The 19,698-nt window shown below is 38.8% G+C and overlaps 1 protein-coding gene across 4 annotated transcripts in view; it reads right to left on the reverse strand.

The window, feature by feature from the left end:
* Positions 1 to 288: 288 nt before the first annotated feature.
* The window catches only part of MTMR1 (myotubularin related protein 1), a 38,309-nt gene continuing 18,899 nt past the window's right edge, over positions 289 to 19,698 (reverse strand). For all 4 annotated transcript variants that reach the window (XM_027465077.3, XM_072042902.1, XM_027465076.3 and 1 more), the window contains 4 exons: positions 19,496 to 19,588; positions 14,126 to 14,239; positions 12,507 to 12,683; positions 289 to 1,588 (listed from right to left, as the gene is read on the reverse strand). In XM_027465077.3, the coding sequence (XP_027320878.3) occupies positions 1,424 to 1,588; positions 12,507 to 12,683; positions 14,126 to 14,239; positions 19,496 to 19,588 (549 nt within the window). In that variant the 3' untranslated portion in view covers positions 289 to 1,423. The remainder of the gene's footprint in view (positions 1,589 to 12,506; positions 12,684 to 14,125; positions 14,240 to 19,495; positions 19,589 to 19,698) is intronic.

Here is a 19,698-nt window from a genome sequence, read left to right on the forward strand (position 1 = left end):
TGGAGCACGAGTTAAAAAGCAGAGCTGCAGCACTTAAGTATCTTAAGGAGAAGAGCCAGATTCTCACGAAACACAGAGAGGAAAACAAACAAAGGAAAATTGTCAGTGCGCATCATTTCTGGGTCTTCCAAGGAGTCCACTGAAAATTTTTCAAAAATTTGGATGTTAGAGTAACCAGATTTCCCTAATATTAATATTTTGGGTGAATATAAAAAAGATGGGAATGCGTATTTTATATGATAACAAAGATACATTATTCACTCTACAGAAAAAAATGCTAGTGGCAACTTAAAAAACAGAAAGCCAACCGGCTTTATTTCAAGCAAACCAATTAAGCTCATATTTAAAAAAAACTTTGTTTGACAAAGTCATTACAAGTTAAGGTCTTTGAAAGAGTTTGGATAGGCAGGATCCATTTTCTGAACGTAGAGCTTAAAAACACGGGAGTATGCATATGTTTAACATCACATACACATGTATATATAAAGGACACAGCTTCGCATTTTGTGTGTACACTTCAAAAGAAAACACTTAACAAAATGTGGAGCTATACAGACTATACAATTTACACAGGTGGGTGTCATTTCAACCCCAAATATTACCATTTGCTAGAAAACACTTTTATTTTGTACAAGACCTTGACATGATTAAGTTTACTCCTCACTCAGGAGGCTGAAACTGAACAATAAACTAAGCCGTCAAAAGACTTTATTTCAACTTGTACAAAAGGCATTAAAAAACCTAAAATACATGCTTTACCAAATATATTACATCATACAAGTCAGCGTGGTGTTTTTGACAAACCTAGCTTCATTTCATCCACTTTTAATGGCATATTTAGTTGAAATGCAGAACTGACTACACTGGAAAACATTGCTTTAAACTGGAAAACATTACTTTAAAATCGATTTCCAAGTGTATCAATTACCTTAACACAATTGCTTTAGCCAAAAAAAAACAACAAAACCAACAAAAAAACAACCAACTAAAAAAACCCTGTGTGAAATAAGGAGCTCCCATTCAGAAAAATGTTCTCAGTGTTCTGTGTAAGCATCACGTGTCATTTTGTCTGATTCTCCCAGCTAGACATGGTACCCTCGGCAGCATGAGAGGCATTTTTCTGTCTGCTTGGCAGATGGATTCCTTTTTAGGATGGTTAAATTGTTAGTTGCTCAAAACCCAGTTTAATTTCACAATTGGTGATTTAGCTAGAGTTGTCAAAACACGTGGGAACTGCCAACAAGAAAATACATCACATCTATTGAAGCTCTTTTTGGCCTCATCTTGATAATATCAGACACAGTAAGGCATGTAGATCATAGCAATTACAAGTCACTCACGATCCTTGTGTGATAGGAAAAACATTTCCCCCTCCTCTCTGTATTACCTGACATAAACTGCGTAACAAAAGCCGTGTGAAGCATCACACAGAAGTGTGTACCGGTGTTGCTGAGTGGGAAGGAGATGAACCTCTATCGGAGGAGGAAGAAATGGACCGCGTGGCAGCTTCCCGCTGCAGATCTTCAACCTTCTTCTGGAGCTCAGACCGGATGGCAAGGAGCTCTTTGAGATTCTGATGGATTGGAACCTGCAGGTGAAGAAACAAAAGGTTTATGTTGACTCTAATAATAAGTTATCTTCTCAAGTAATGCTTCCTCTGCTTTCTGCAGTAAGGCAATGAATCTAACAGCTACGATTTTCAGTCTATCAGTGTTTAGTGAGAGTTTCCTTAGTCATTTGAAATGAAGCATTTCGAACCATCCCTTTCTAACAACACAGTTGGCAGGAGGCCAGCTCAAAAGACCGTTTGCAAAGCGAGCTGTTGGGATAGCACACACTCCAATAAATGTACTTCCCTGAGAACTATTTCCTCTGCCTGCTGGGACAGAACTTGTTATGCAAAGAGAGCAGAGTTCACAAAGCTGGCTGCATATGGAACATCTTGTTACTCATCCAGCCAGGCGCCTTTCCAAGAATCTGACCCCTTCCAGCACAGCAGTGAGAGAAGTGCACCAGGCAAGCCAGTCAAACTGCATCTCCTGGAGCCACACGCTGATAAACCTTTTGCAGAAGTGTCTCATACAGGTTGCTGCCTCTGCTGCTGACTCGGGCCACGGGTCTGCATTGAAGTTCTAGACAGACTTCACATTCTCCTGGAATACTCAAATATATCACAGACAAAGGAAGACCCAAGTTATGTTGCTTTTGCAGCTGGATCTGTTTTCTCAGACAAGCAGAGAGAGACCTCCCCTTCTTCCAAATGCCACAGAAAGCCCAAAAAAGTTTGGCTGTCAATTGCTTTTAATTTATTTCATTCTCTATAAATGCTGAATTGCTTACAGCTTTTGGAAAGCGCAAGATGGGAAAAGAATTTATTTGGGCTGTCAAGACAATCACAGGGAAATGCAGCACTGGGAAACCCAGAGCTTGCTAGACATAATAAGGAAATTATACCCTGGGCTTCTGGAATGCCAGGCTCCAGGGAACTGCATTCACCAGGATCACTGCCGACTGCTCACAACTATTTGTGGGGCTGGGATGCACACCTGAGCCTGAAATTCTCACGTGGTGCTAGGTGAAGATGATCTCAAAAACCAGAAAGGGTTTCTCTCCTTGCTGTCAACACACAGCTGAAGCACAATTTAAGATTTTGCCAATCCTGACTTTTTAAAAAAATTAAAAAAAAAAACAAACACAAACACAAGCAACATGCACTTGATCTTGACATTTTCAAACTCTAACACTTGTGTTTCTGAAATAGGAAAAACACATTTCTAACTGAATTCATTTCTAACTGAATTGTAACTCGAGAGGATAAAATAGTACCAAACAGACTGTTTAAAGGCAAGTGAAACATATTTTTCACTGAATTATTTTTTTTTCTTGTTTTGTGGCTTAGCCCACAAACCAAAACTTCGGCATATTCACGAAGTGCTGCTACCGGTACCTCGGGAGCAATCAATTCACCCAGCATGCCATCTAGAGCAATTTTTAAAGCATAACTTTTGGAGTCTACAGCAGAGCAATCGGTGCACACCACCAAGCAAGCTCCCGATGGCCCCGGAGTCCTGCCTTCGCTGTGGAATGAATCCCTCCTTGCGATCTTCTCCCACACCCACTGCACAAACACTTCAGCAAGCGAGGCCACGAGTCTGAAGAGAGCAGCCTCCTCCACTAACCAACACAAAGCACACCTACAGAAAGCCAGCTCTTTTTTTTCTGAGGTGATTGTTAAGTCTTTGAAGTTCTCAAGACACTGATGACACACACTGGGCAATTCAGATTTTGGTGGAGCCCAAGGCTTTCTGGACTTAGCACTCTCCCCCTATAATTTTTTTTCTTTCCTTCAAGTACAAGATCCCTTCTTCCTCCACTCCCACGTCAGAGTTCTGCTTTATGAAGACGTCTTTCTGAAACAGTCGGGTTGGTGACAGAATGATTTACCACTGCTGTCATTAGTCACGCCAGCCCTGGGTCACGGGAGATTTGTACACCTGAGTTCTGCACAGCTTAATCACGATTCGGCTCACCAGGCCTATTTCTCCTAGACCCCTCTCACACAGGTGTTAGCTGGCGTGTTCCTCTGTGCTGTGCCCGATTCCCATCTGTTTTTTGGGGAACCCACTACAAATCCTTTCAGGCTACACAGCACAAACGCCACTGCAGGACTTGGCACGCTGTGTAAAGCGCTTAGGGGAGCCTGGCTGCACTTCTCCATCCTTCTTCTGCATTCCCCCGAACCCAATTCCAGAATCCACATGTTCAAACTTGGATGTAGATGCTGTTCTCCCCATGCTTCCATCTCAAAGATCAGGAACATCTTAAAATAAATGCTCTAAATAACATTAATGACATTTTAAAAAGCAATGTATATTCAAGGCATGGAAAAACTCTTCAACACGAAGGCTGCAAAGTTATGCACTCCAAAAATTAGAAAGTGTCAGAATGAAGATGACTTCTCCACACTTAATTCAGCCTTCCTGTACATCTGGATAAAATTGTTGGTTAAATAAATATTAAAACATTAGTTCCTCCCTTGTATTCCTGATTTATTCAGTGCACAGTTTGATGTTACTCAATTAGTGAGCAGTTTTTTAACATTCAGTTTTCTTTGCAGTGCCTGACCCCATCCTTTTTTTATTCCTCTGAAATAAAAATGCTCAGTTTTCCTCACGGACTTTTCTGTACTTTCATCTCATGTCGAGAAACCAATTTATTTCTCCAGCACCCCAGTGAGGCAGGGAAGCATTAACACTCCACTTTCACAGCCAAGGATGTGGAATGAGCACCTCCTAATCTGGACCCCTTAGCTCTCAGGCTGGTTTAACAGAGAATTCAGGAATTCTGCCATTCAGCCTTCTGGGTATGAAGCAGGACACCGGTAAATGCCCCCTTCAACTGCTTCCGAACAGTGCACGTGAGGTTTTGATTCCACGCACAACAGCATCCTTCACGATCCTGTCTAGATCACCTCAAAGAAAAACATCCAGAAAATGAGCAAGGTGGGCTGTGCACAACATAAAGTATCGTTACGACATCAGAATATACAGCCACTATACCAGGAGACAAGCTGAGTGCTGTCACTTCCTAGTTTTCAAGTGCTTAACTCTGCAGTTCCAATTAGACTCTTAGTACAGGCTGGGTGAAACTCAGTAAATGAACTATTTTCTCAGATTATATTCTGGGAGCAGAACAGAAAGCAGAGAGCTCCATCACGCTGAGCATTATCCACTCCTCGCTCCTATTCCCCATTAGTCACCACTCTCTCCTCATCAGCTGTATCAAATCCATCTCCCTCTTTCTAACTCCATTTCCTCTCAGTTCCTGAGAATTTACTGAGATTGTTCCAACCTCCAAATTGAATTAATTTTTTTCCAGGATACGACCAGGCACAATTCTGAAAGATAATTTCTCTTCCTAAGATCTCATGTATGCCCTAGAGATGCAATATTGACAGAAAAACAGCCCTTCACCCCAACAGAAACCTGTAACACTGGTATTTTCATAGGGGAAAACATTTTTGTCAGATGTATTCTCCTAAGAAACTAAGCGTTTTTGGATAAGGTTTTACAAAACAATTTGGTCAGGCACACATACTTGGTGGCTCAACACAAATCATTAAAGGCTGCCAAAGCTGTAAACAAGACTGAGTAGGGTCTGCAAAAAAAAAAAAAAAAGTAATCTTTTGCATTTTGGTCATCGTTTAATAAGTGAACATTGGATGCAAACACTACAAAACAGGTCTCCATAAGTATCATTGTGCCATTTCAAATGGCAGTGTAAACACACATGATTTTCTAATGTCTTTTTCAGGAAAACACTTATTGTTGCTTTGCATTTAACGCAGCATCATGTGCACACATACAGTACCACGTGGATGCACAGTAGTATAAAATGATAACGTTTCATACCAGGAACTTCAGATACATATTTTAATGTCCTGTAATAATGTGTCAAATTCACTCTAGAGAAATCTTTCATGCTTTCAGAGCATTTTGAAACAGCCGACAATGTACTCATTAGTGATAAAGGTCCGTGTTAGAATGACACATGCTTTGGGTAAGAAAAAGGTGATACAGGCAGCTGAATAATATAAAGAAATTATAGACATCATTTTTATAAAAGAACTGAAAAGCCACATGGCATGAGGAGCTGCATTTTCTCCCAGGTGTCTTAAATTCTGCTGCTGTAATTCCCTTTCCCTTAGCAAAACAGCAAATTCAAATGTGAAAGAATGAAAACATAGATAATGTGCTAGAGAAAAAAAAAAAAAGGTGGGGGAACAAAGCCTCAATCTCAAGTCCCATGTATGTTTTTTATAAATGAAACTGTTGGGAGAATCAAATAGAACTGCTATCATGCAGCTTCCTGCTGTCTTGGAGGGAGAAAGAAGAGGATGAAGCATCTTCAGATGCAGTCTGTCACAAGACCTGTGAAAATAATAAAGTTTACTTCTTGTCCACACTTCCTAAAGACTTACTCCCCAGCAGACCTGGTGTTGCCAGTGTTTCCTCATGCCATCTTGTGCAGATTCTGACAGCTAACTATTGACAGTTTGGCCATTTCACACCATTGTATTTCAGTGCGATTCCTCTCTCCAATAAAGCCTTCTTCAGAGGGAATGGGTCCTGCAATCTTGACAATAGCACCTGTAATGGCTTGCTCTGAATGAAGTTCTCCTTTACTTTGCCACTGTGGGGAATAAAAGGAAGTGAAAGGGTGGCAGATTGTGCGAGGAACAAGAAGCCTGGAGAAGATCGTTTATTAGGAGATCTTGTTATCACCTCCAGCCTAGAAATGTCCACTTACACAGCACTAGTTGTGCCTCCACGACAAGCTTTTATTACAGCCTTGTTAGGAAATCGTCTAATTGATTTGACTGAGATGAATTTGTTGGGAGCCTGACAGCAGATGCCCTGCTTCCTCTCTCTCATCATGCCTCTCAAATTAGGGACGGGAGCTCAAGAACTGTCTCCGGACCCACCACTCGTTTTTTGCTGCTTTACTCCGTGGCGTTGATGCTAGGTTTTGAGAAAGGCGTGCATCCCTCCCTTTGTAACAGCAGCTTCCCAGCCCATCACCTTAGTAATGCTGCTAGGCAACACCAGGCCACGAGAGCCAGTTCCCAATCATCTCTCTGCTGTACTCCAGGTGAGAGAAAATAGCTACTGCTGCCGCACGAGAGGAGCCTCCACAGATGAAAGCTAACCCACCAGGGCATTTACATCTTTGGTGGGCTGTAACTGGAAAATCGACTGGGCCACTTCTCATCAGGTCTTCAGGATGTTTTGCCCGTGCTAGTTAAGCGACTACCTCAACGTGCTGAAAATCGATCCGCCTCCTTTCTGTTACTCACCAAAATATTCTGGTAAAAAGCAAAGCAGAGATCGCAGGATCAATATACTACATTTTAACAGATTGTGGAGTGTTAACTTCATCAGGGAAATCTGTCATTTGCCTATTTATAAAAAATAAAATCAGATTTCTCTAATGACATAAAACTTACTAAAAAAAAACAGAAGTTGATAAAACAAAACCCAAACTGTCATTTATATCCGATGCAGCTAGAAATACAATCCCAGCAGGGATAACAGGAAGGAGCTGGCCAACAGCACTGACTAGTGGGGACAAGGGCCTGAATCCTTGCTCCAGACCTGCAACACCTCAAGAAGACTTTATGGTGTCGATGATTTTTTAATTTATTATAATTACTACCCCAATGTTGACTCAGGAGCTAAAACAAATATGACTGACTGCATGTTGTTGTTCCCCTCCCCATCTCAGAAGCAACTTAAAATAAAAAAATTAAAACCAACTTATCAAGATTTTATTTAGCGAAGTTCTGAGATTTCCCTTGCTTTTAGACAATTCACATTTTTGCCCATTTCAACATTCCTAAAGTTTCTGGTCCAACTTTTCTGTATCAAGCCTTGATTAAGCACAGAACCTGCTTCTGCTCCTCACTTATACCTAGCTTCTCCTCTTGCACTTCTTTCCTTCCCTATATATGCCTGTATTGCCAGTTGCCCTCTCTCTCCTCTCTTTGGCATGAGCACTCTTTCCCTCGTGAGACTGGACATGATCCTCCCACTCCTACTGATACTATATTTGACACCCTCGACCCAAGCCAATAAAAAACAGCAAAACGCTGTAAAATTGGAGTTAGCCAAGTGGAGTTCTTCACTCAGAAAGAACTGATTGAAGATTCCCACCAATATATCCTATATTGCAGTGTTATCCAGGTAAAACGGGGAGACTTTCATTTTCCTGCTTAGCCAGATTTGTACCGTTTCATTCAAAAACAGGTACTTACCTCTCCTACATCCTAAAGACAGGGCACCAACTGCCTATAATAAGCTGAAAAATACTTAGAACACTACTAAAGAAACATCCTTTATTGCTTAAAATACCACTGATATGAAACTATTTTTAATTGAATTATGCACATACACATCAAAAGCAGAACCTGGTGTAGCATAACTCTCAGAAAAAGCCACTTCACAGCTATAATAAATTGTTCCTGCCAGGTGAAGACTTAAGGAAAGAGAAATTATTTCTTGTTTGTTTTTATAATTACACTTACACAGAAGCTACAATTTCAGTATACATACTATAACACATATAAAAACCACCTAGACATAAGACAGCTTCATTTCCAAAAAATTTCAAACCTTCCTTTTCTTTGAATTACTACAGTTCACTTTCAGTATTGATTTTCAGGCTTTCATTCCCAAGTAATCCTTCAGGATCCTGAAGTGCTTGTGGATAGCAAAATTTGTCAACACAAGGATAGTTATAAAAGAAATTATAATAGCTACTCACTTATAGTACCGCCAAGTCTTAATTGGATGGATATCTACTGTGTATTACTGTACTAGCTCAAGGACAGCCATTCACATGAAAATTGTTCAACAGTGAATGCATTTTGTCTTGTTCAGTGAGTATACGTTATCTATTTTAGCAACAGGGAAGAAAGGCTGCAAAGAAAAATGGTGATTTTGAATTCATCTCTTGACTTAAGACTGTCAGTTTTTCCAAAAACCTACTCTGTGCACTGCAAAAACAACAGTATCTTTCACTCAAGCTTTTTGTTCCTCTTCATGAGGAGCTGAAAGTCTGACAGGCTTGCTTTTAAAACCTAGTTAACAGTACACTCATAGAAAAAGTCAATCTCAAATGATGAAAACAGCAGTTTTCTATAATAATCAATACTTCCACACTTATTGTAAAGGTATGCTCCTGGGAAAGCAACCAAAACCTCCAGGCCTTCTGGAAAAGCAATACCTAGCAAAGAAAAATTATAAATCCTACCATGTGGGAACTGGAACACAGATTTTGCAAACAACTGTATAGATTTACAGGCTCAGGAAACTCTACATGGTACAGACTAATGCCATTACTTGTTAAAACCTACAGTCCATTTAGCTTTTGACATCTGATAGATTAGAACAATGTTTTGAGGGCTTGCTCTTCAAAATATGTTAGGAACAGCCAAAAATTAATATTACTTGTACGGTATTAGTTTCTCCTTTTCTGTGCATGTTCCGACACAGTGCTCATTACAGGGTAACAACCTTTTCTTTTCCCTCAAATAACTACAGATCCATTCACGATGCAGGAGAGGGAGTTAGTCTGTATTTTAATCCACATCAATCAAATACAGAGCGGTTTATCTGCTGATGTATGTTACCTGCATTAAGTCATGCTCTGGAAATCCCGACTCAGACACACAGAGAGAACCAGTTGGGTACTGTAAGAAACTTGCCTTGCCTTACAAGAAGCTCTGCAGTGAATGCAGGATGAAAGCTAGCTATCCAGGGCAATACTCAAGTACCTAACCCACAAGGTTCCTTCTCCTGACATCTCCTGCCTCATTCTTTCATGCAAAAAGGATGGACTCAAAACCACGGATTGTGGACCAGCAATGCCAAGCATTTCCAGAGCCATATGATAGCCTTTTCCTGCCACAAAATGATGATAAATCAAATGTGCAAACCTTAAAAATATTACAACCAATGTCAACATCAGAGAAGAAAATGCTGGGTAACTTGACCAAAGGCAGGTATAATGGTTATGGACACCCCATGTGCCAGACAACAAGTTATACCCAGTACGTGGCAACACAAAGCATCTCAGTAATTGTATTTTCCATTTGAATCTCAACTCTTTTTCCAGTACCACTTAGCATCTTATTTGTCCTTTTAAATAAGCAATTTTTTTGTTTACTGACACTGAAGTTTAGCTGAGATCTGATCGCTTAACTGTTCAATGCGTCAGATTCTTCTGCAATTTCTACACAGCAGAAAAAAAGGCAGCAATCATTGTACCCTATTTATATGCTTTCCAGATAATTTCTGCATGCACTGTACAAACAGCTATTTATGCCTGCTTTTTGTTTTCCTTTTTTTTTTAAGCCAGCTATTAACCTCCGAACAGACTATCCCTGGCTGCTCGTGGAATCTCTGAAGACTGCCTGTAGCAGACAATCCTATCCCACTGCTTGAACTGAATTCATTTGTTGTAGACAGTGCTAATCTTAAGTTCTGGATCAAACTCTTCACACACACAAAAAGAATGAGTTTGAAAAGTCCTAAGGTTTCCTACAATACTCTCTCTAGCACAGAGGCCGAATTTCCAGAGCAGAGCTTGGAGAAAAAATTGCAGGCATAGAAAAATTAAAAAAAAAAAAACAAAAAACAAAAAACAAAAAACCTGTACTCCAAGGGTAGCTATAAAAACAACTACATGTACTCTAATGGACGACGCAAATTTATCAACTAAAATACATCCTGGTCCTTCCGTCACACAGAGCAAGCCACAGCTTGAATTGAAAGTACCAGAGTTTTTACTCACGCTCTGCATATACAGATTGTAAAGTGTGTACTAGTTTGAAAATACTGCCCCTGCAGAAGCCATTTGGAAACATCATTTGTTGTGTTCCCCCCACCCTCCAGAGTTGCCCAGGCAGATAACTAACCAACACCTTGCAGCCAGAACTTCTCAGACCACTGTAAAGAGGTCTGAACAACTACATGGGAAAGGAAAGAGAAATAAATGGCATCATCTGAAAAAAAATCAAGAGCATTGTACTATCTTATCTATTCCAGGCTAGTAGATTCATCTGTAAATACAGCAGCAGGTACCCACAGATCACACACCTCTGTACAGAAGAATGAAAGAGCTTATCTTCCACAGGTCACATAGAAATACACATTTCTGCAACCCCAGGAAAGGGCAATTCTGAAAAAAATCCCTGTTCCCAGTCAATGAATTTAAATATGATAGGACTAAAATCTATCTGATTTTCTTGGGACAAGAAGTCAATAATGATGTAATACCTCCAAACTGAAACCAAGGAGCGTTTTATTTCACTTAAGACTTAGAATGACCTTGTTGAAGCACAGCTTAGCAAAAAGGGAATCTGCAAGAGATATCCACATTTAACCGACAGTCTTCCTCACTGTTACTTATCAAGACATTGTGCTTTGAACCCTCTGGAAGGAGGCTGCGTGTCACCTAATTGCACAGGATCTATTGCAATATAGCTGTAATCCTAACATGGGGCTCCTGATATAATAAATACCATCAAAAATACTGGTCGAGCCTTCCATAAAACACTGAAGTGATGTACCATGGTATGTAATCTTTTCTTTACGCCACCTCCAACAGAGAGTATAACTTGGTGGCCAAACAGTTCTTGTATTTTCTCGTTATGCCAACTCTTCCCACCTCTTCACTCATTTTGTTTGGACAGGGACTGACTTTCACGTATGTTTACAAAATCTGCCCACTATAGATCCCAATTAAATACAACTGATAACCTGACATTGCTGCGGGTCAGTTATACCAAATTGTGCATAAACCATACAAACGTTTTCCAGCAAGCAGGCTAAGGAAGGATGACATGTTCTTAAAAAGCAGTTGACAATTTTACTTTAAAGTCAAGAAGATTAAAATATGCCTTATTTCAAGTTTTAATGTGTGCTAGAAAGAGATACCTAACATTTATAAGACTACAGCAACCAAAATAGAACAAGTGAGGGAAACGTTTCAGTGAGAAAGCAAGCAATCGACACTTCTCCTGTATCTTAAAAGGTATTTTTCAGATGCCTGGATTTCTACCAGTGTTCTGTCCTTGAAACTTACTTAGGAACACATCTTTTAAAACAGCCTGTGACTTGTGGGTGTCTAATAAATTTGAAACTCACATCTCATGCTAACTGCCAGCAGATGAAAGCAGCTTTCAAACAGTCACTCAACGTAGGTAATTTATCATAATACGCTTGGGGATACCTTGAAATGTTACCTTAATAAAGAGACAGCGTAGCACCCTCAGATATATTATGGTTACGAAACAAACTGATTGTTCTTTCTTCAGAATTCACAGAGCATACAGAGCATTCGTTTGATGAGATTCAGAGATTTATCTGAATAGCAGACATTACTTATCAGAGCAAATACGGGATGAATCAAGGAGCATGTATAGGGACTGTTTAATCTTTAGCATGCCAACTTGAAAACAGAAAGGTCAATTGAAAACAAGCATCAGTAAGACAGTAAGCATCTACAAATGAGTTGGCGTGTAGTCCAAGTCCTTCACAAACCACTGCTGTATTTTAAATCATTGTTGGTAAATGGCAAAACATGATTCAAGATAAAGTTATACTAAACTCTATGAGAAGGTTAAGGCAATAAAAGTATTAAAAAGTGCTATAAAATATTATAGAAGTGTTATAAAAGTAATCTTCTGATAACAAAGTTTGTTAATGACACCTTTTACAAGTCACACGGTAACACTATTCTACTGGTGTCTTTAATGAACATTAAGCATTTTACCATGTTTTAACATATCCCATACCTTGTTTTAGAAAATTACCCTATTCCCCATCAGCAACAGACAAAGAGTACTTTGAAACGAAATACTGCATTTGACCTTATGAAAAAGAGTATTTTTATTTTTCTCTGTACTTTTCACTAGAACATAAAAGTCAAGTGAAAACTCATACCTGAGGCCTCATTCTTGGGTTCCATCTGACATAGTAGTTGACCCACAGTTCCAAATGGTTCAGACTGGCAACAGGATACAGGACGTGGTTCTCATAGTTTACGTAGAAAGGATTTGTGAATTCATCTAACTGACTGTTTATATAGGACCACAACGATACAGTCTTTGTGCTTAGCTCCTGATTTAAAAAAAATATAGAGATTATATAGATTGCAAAAATACAGATAGATTATAAAAATATAGATATGCAAAAATATATATAGATTGTATAGAGTGCAAAATCTTAAAACGTGAGGTTAATAACTATAAGTCCGTAACTTTGTGAAAATTACCGTATCTACTGCAAAACTGCACTCTGAAAACACCAGTAGCTGATCATTAAGTAGCCTTAAAACTTTGTCAAAACTTTTAACTCTTGTTCCCTTCCAAGGCTAACTGAGAAAGGAGATTCGTGCATATTATTTTCAAAGACACCAAGGTCTAGTTGAGCAAAAGAAAGCTATACTCGTCATAATTTACAGCAACGTCTACGGCTCCTTAAGCCTATGGTTGCACACTGACCAATTCAAAAATTTAAAATTAAATTAGCCTTGAAAAGAAAATCGGTGAAGAGAACATGTAGTCTGAAAGATCCAAAACAGCATTTGTGGAAAATAATTATTCTGTTCTCCTACTAGCACTATTTGCTCCTATCTATTGATATTATGCTTTAAGATGCCTATTTTAGCTTTACTTGCACTTCAGAAAGTTGTATTATTCTAAATGTAATCAGCATAAACATTGTCAGATCAAAGTTTCTAAATCTGAACTTAAATCAGATTCATCTTGCAATTTTACACTCCTTCAGTGTTGTAAAGCATGTGTTTCTACTACCGCTGAGTCTTAAATTGCATTTCTTTATTGAGAACTGCATATGACTACTCATTTATGAAAAAAAGCTGTTTGGAAACCCTGTATTTGCTGAGAATGTGTTATTCAGCTCCATCTTGTGGTATTTGCATGCAACTTTTTCCCTACAGAAGCAGTGAGACAAACTAGAAAAATAACAAAGCCAAATCTGCCAAGGAATAGTTACTTCATGTTTGTGTTAGAGCAAGTATTATAAAGAACAAAGCCCAAAGTAAGCAAAAGTATATTTGGGATACTAACAAACTTTTTTGTTTTTTAATCATTTTTTCCAAACTCAAAGTGTTTCATGGAGCCCTAGCTTCATTCATTCAGGCATTTTAAATTTCCCTGGTCTTCAACCACAGGGTCAATCAAATTACGCCCTAAAGTGACCTGCAAAGACACGCATAGGAGTTGCTCTGGAAACAGTTGAAGAAATTTTAGTATCACTTGATAATGTTTACTTAAAATTGTGTATGTTGGCCAGAAATATCTGAAAATTAGTTTTCTAAAACCCACAAAACCCACAACAGATGATAATTGAAGAAAAAATTAGTAGCACCTCAGAGGTAGAGCATTCTCGTACCATGAAATTTAATGTTCATGTTGTATTTGAAGACTATATGGCAAATTTATCAAAAAATACAGCTGAAGTGTTTTTAGGTCACGTATCTTAAGCATTTTCATGTAAAAATCAACAAATTAAGAATGTGTATTACAGAAGTTATTTACCTCTTTTAATCTCTCTTTTTCACAGTTGCATAAGAAAGTCCCGAAGAGACAACTATAAAGATGATCCAGAATGGTGATCAAAAATAACTCATTGAATTCAAAGGCTGCAGGAAACTGAAATTAAAATAAATGGTTAAATTACTTTAAACTACATTTTAAGCAATGTAGTAAGGAAGAAACTCACATGTAAGAAATAACCAAAAGATTCGGATGAGATTTTTTTTCTCTTTTAGTGATTTTCAGGAAAACTAAGCAATATCTGTAACTCCCACTGCAATAAAACATTTCACCTACATACTTCTTTATAATACTTCTACATATTTCTCTCTCTATATATCCCTTGGAGACGAACCTTACATTCATTGTGCAAGTACACTAGTATATAAGTGTAAAAATGTTAGCTAATATGAAAATGGCGACTAAAAGCAATTCATTATAAGGAGCCCTATCTAACATTTGGTTCTAACACACCCCAAACTGTCTTCAACATAAACTTTATGTCTTTTCTTACAGACCAAGAAATCATTTTGAAAGAAAAAACAAACAAACAAAACAATGGATATTTAAGAGCTTAATTTCCTATTCTAACATGTGATGAATTGGATAATAAATACAACAATAAATACAACGTAAAATACACCTAGCATATTTAAAGCCTTTATTTCACTTTTTACCCAAATAAGTTATTTTTCTCAATTTCACCTCTTGAGTTTACCATCAGCTATGTACAATAATCCTTTAATCCCTCTTCTTTCACTATTAGAAAGTAAATCCTGTATGTAAGAACTGTTATTTCTGTTATTTCACTGATTGCTGTTAGCTATTTTATTCACAAGTAAAGGTTACCTGACATATTCTAGAAAAAAAATGGAAAATCTGAAAACAGACGAAATATTTAAGATGTGTATTAAATATGTAGTGCTTCAAAAGTCATAAAGGAAGGAATTAATACGAAGAGTATGGGCTGCTACCTATTCAGGTGGAAAAGTCCTTCTTCAATCATATTCTTTGGTAGGACTACATATGGCAACTGCTTCGCGTGACAAAATAACTTTGTGTTCAGAGTGACAGGGCCTCAAACACAGATATGGGATGATAAACACTTAATAGAAAAACATTTTTAGAAGACTAAATGAAAATTTTAAAAGTAGCGTTTCTGTAATTTACCATGAGAGAGTATTGTTAGAAGAGATGGTTTTAGGACAAACAAAACAATTTTTTTTCATTCCCACTGAAGAAGTAAGTGTTTGCAGAAGTCTAAAATGCAGTGTTGTAGATTCATAATGAAGAGTTTCATTCCATATGCAGAACTCTCCAGTCAATGTTTCAGATGCGAAGCAGAAAATTGGGTTCTGCCTTGTGCCACTGAAGAACACTGAACACCTTGGCACGAGTGATTCAAGAGCTAATTTAAACACAAAAATGACAAAAGAAGACAAGTATACCTAGGAGGAATAACCCAGCAGTTGGGACTGGATGAACTAGCTGATCCAGGAATTCCCCCTCAATGTCATCTGTGATTTATGAAGGGCAAATGTTCAAGCATGTTGAAGTAAGTTGAATAACACGCAATGATTGTGCTTGTATTAAAAGCAGAAAGATCGAAGTTTTAAGCAATGCTCTTTTAAAAGAAGACTGATTTTAGTCAAACATTGCAAAAACGTTCTCCTTCCAAGGCTTCTCAAGCCAGGATACGCCAACTTTCAACTGAAAATTTTGCGTAAGCAAACTATTGACATCATGGCTCACAGAAAGAATGGAGCCTTCCTGTTGACCCTGCTATGGATTAGGCACCATTCAATAGAGTGCAGGGCTCACACTGGGGCTTCTCTCACAAATCAAGTTTGTTCTCAACCACCTAGCCATTTGTTTTATAAGACATAGAGGAACTTGATATTATCAAATTATTTTTTTCAGACATGCTCAAAAGTTATCACTAGCAGCACTCCCTTCTCTTAGTAAATCATGCCAGAACTTAATTACGACAATCTTAACAACGTATATATGATTAAAAAACAAACAAACAAACAAACAAACAAACATGAATCTGATAAGCAGGTCTGCCAGAGCTAGTTAGGAGAAAATTTGGTACCTCACAGATCTCAATCTCCTGGACCCAGCTCAAAGCAGCAATCAGATGCATAAAACAAAAATAATTTGCAAAGCATCAAAATGATATTTGGAAATAACTTTGAGGACAAAGCCCCTCGTAAAGGGACTCTCTTTAACTAAAAGCACTTAATGAGCCTTGTCACATTAGGGTTCTGTGTTGTGATGGGTCCGTACTAATCAGACGGATGCCGACACGGCTGCTATTCCGATCCAGTGAAGCATATTCAAAATTCCATACATCAGTGGTTGCACTGCAACTAATTTATTAATAAATGATAGCACTTTATTGAAACTCTGCCTTTGAATACAAGAGTTGTACTGTTGGAACTGATGTATCAAGACTGTAAAGCTTCTATTACTGCTGCTGAAAAATCACTGACCTAAAAATTCTTTGCTCTGTAGTTCCAAGCCCATTAGCGTCTGTTTGAAGATTCAGGTGGAAAAATTCCCCAAATGAAAATTTACTTCTTGTCAAATCCACTAATTGCGAGAGAACACATGGGTCATTAAAAACTCCCACTTGATGCTTCTGGAGTTGTGTTTTTTGTTGTTGATGTTGGTTTTTTTCTTTTTCAAGGAGGTACTTAAAAGAAGAATTCTCTTGTTTAAGAAGTCTGATGATGCCAAGCGGCATCTGATTCAGAAGCATGCAAAATAAACTTGCTTTTTCATTTTATAATCAATAAACTCATTGTGTACTATAGTAACATTTAAAGTTGAAACACTCTGCGGAATAGTCCTTATGACTGTGGAATTGGACTGAATTACGTTAACTGAGCAGGATATCATAACAAAGTACATTACAGAAATTAATCCAGAATGCATCTCTGGCAACCGCTGACATCTGGTAATAAACACAATGCAGCTTTTTACCAACATACCTTCCTCCTCTGTGGGTACTGTGCAATAGAGGTAGAAAGATAATGCTTGAACTGCAATACTACATGCAAATTTTGCAGTTTTGTTTGATTTTTAACAGGGCTTTAGTATTTCATCAGATCACATGTGGCCGTTCCAATTTGACATCGGCTGCTCAAAATCATCAGAATTTATAAACAGAGAAGGGAAATCACTTCATCATGTTTTTTATTAAATCTGATAGCATTGTACTTCTCTCAAGTTCTCTATTACTGTATTTGTTTGTCATCGAGACTGTAAAAAAAACGGGGAAATATAAGGCTGTCAAAGATTAAGTTTCATTGTCTGAAGCTATCCAGATGTCTGCATCTTAGATGGCAGTTGGAAATTCTCTTGCTATATTAAGTTGAATGTTTTAAGAATGTAATTCTCAGAACACAAAAGTAAATTTGCTTGCTTTGAGCCCATGCCCAAGCACGAGCCCTTACACACACGCCCTCCCAGTCATTAACGCTTATTTGAGCTTTGGAACATTTCTCATATGTTTGCCATGGATCCTAAAGCACGAAACTAGCACTGTTTTATGAGCAAGTGATCTGCACGAGGATAAAATAGAATCCTGGTTTTCCTACATCTATGTCAAAGTAATCACAATCTTCAAATGTAATCTCTAGGTGTTGAAGTCAACTAAAAAATATAAATAAGTGGGCAAGAACTCTCCAGGAATGATGTTTTCAATTTTTTGTGCTGTAACATTAAAGATTTTTCAACGCCACTGCTGTTCATGAATTTCACAATGGTTTCTGGATCCAGGTTTTGAACAGATGTGGTACTGGCTAAATATTCCATAGCTCCCCCCCATTTATTTTATTTTATTTTTTTTAACAAGAGGGAACTAAACTGTTTATAGCAAGAAATTGGAGGCAGCAAGGGAGATCACAAAAATAGAAGAGGCTGCTCTTAATTAAGGATCTCCCCAGAGGACTTTTGTTCCTACCAGGTGTTTAGATCTCTCTTTGCTATTGTTATTAGCTTTCCTCGGAGAGAGGGGCAGCATTTTTCTTTTTTTTTTTTTTTTCCAGCCATAATAAACAGCACATTAATGCTGAAATGCAGATACACGGAAAGAGAAAGTCTTCAAGTGACTCTGGACAAGGGCCCAGTATCACTGCAGGGAGCTTTCGTAATGCACATAAAACAATTGTTTTGAATACAAGTTTTGGAAACTGTGATGCAAGGTTTTTAAGAACCGCGTTCAGAACAAGAAGACTGAGGTAAGAGATCTGGGAACACTAGCTTCACATAGAACCAGACCTTTATCTTCCTCTCCTCCAAACAAATCACATCATATACAGACTTCAGTACTTCAGATTTTACTATAACAGCACAAATCAATGTTAAGCTTCAAGGAGAGTGAAGAAGAAAAAGAAAGAAAGAAAGGAAAAAGAAGTCAAGCACTTCTAATTTACTCGGAACTCTCCATGTGGACAATGAGTTTCAGCAACACCATTAAAGAGTCCCAATATAAAAACACAGAGAAATCTTAAGTTTATATTCATGTAGGTAGAAACATTGCCCAAACACCTCAGTACTGTGACCGCCCCCTGGGGAGCCTGTGCCAATGCCCGACCATTCTCTGGGTGCAGAACCTTTCCCTCACACCCAGCCTGACCCTCCCCTGTCCCAGCTCCATACCGTCCCCTCGGGTCCTGTCGCTGTCCCCAGAGAGCAGAGCTCAGAGCCTGCCTCTCCGCTCCCCTCGTGAAGGAGCTGCAGGCCTCCATGAGGACTCCCTTCAGCCTGCTCTGCTCGGGGCTGAACAAACAGGAGACTTGGGATGCTCCACATATGTCTTCCCCTCTAGACCCTTCCCCACCTTTGTAGTCCTCCTTCAGACGCTCTCCAATAGTTTTATGTCCTTATATTGTGGTGCCCCAAACTGCATACAGCACTCGAGGTGAGGCTGCACGGTGCAGAGCAGAGCAGGACAGTCCGTTCCCTGGACCAGTTAGCAGTGCCGTGCTTGATGCACCCCAGGATACGGTTGGCCCTCCTGGCTGCCCGTGCATGCTGTGACTCACATTCAACTTGCCATCGACCAACATCCCCAGACCCCTTTCTGCCGGGTGCTCTCCAGCCTCTTGTCCCCCAGTCTGCACATACACCCAGGGCTGCCCCTTCCCAGGTGCAGAATCTGGCACTTGCTCTTGTTAAACTTATCTGAGATCAGGCTCATTTTGAGCTAAAAGTTCCCCTAACATACATGTAGTAGTACACAGCCATAGCGAAACCAACTTCAGGAACACATACAATTGTGCTGCCAAAGACTGTATTGTCCTACAGGAATTACATTTCCAAGATAAAGACGAAGACCTCATAGAAATGTACTGAGCATCTTACCTGCTTTGTCATTTGCCAAACACAGTCAATGAACTGAAGGAAAATGGGAGATCTGTCTGCATCAGCATGATCATCACCTCCATGTCCTACTCTCTGAAAGTCAGAATAAGATTTTCATTTCAGTCTAGTGTATTTACAGCGTCACCCCAACACTTTAAAGCTGGTATTTTCCAAAGATGAACACAACAAGCAAATCTTCCATA

This window comes from Anas platyrhynchos, chromosome 10 (assembly GCF_047663525.1).
Source record: "Anas platyrhynchos isolate ZD024472 breed Pekin duck chromosome 10, IASCAAS_PekinDuck_T2T, whole genome shotgun sequence".
NCBI classification, from domain to species: Eukaryota; Metazoa; Chordata; class Aves; order Anseriformes; family Anatidae; genus Anas; species Anas platyrhynchos.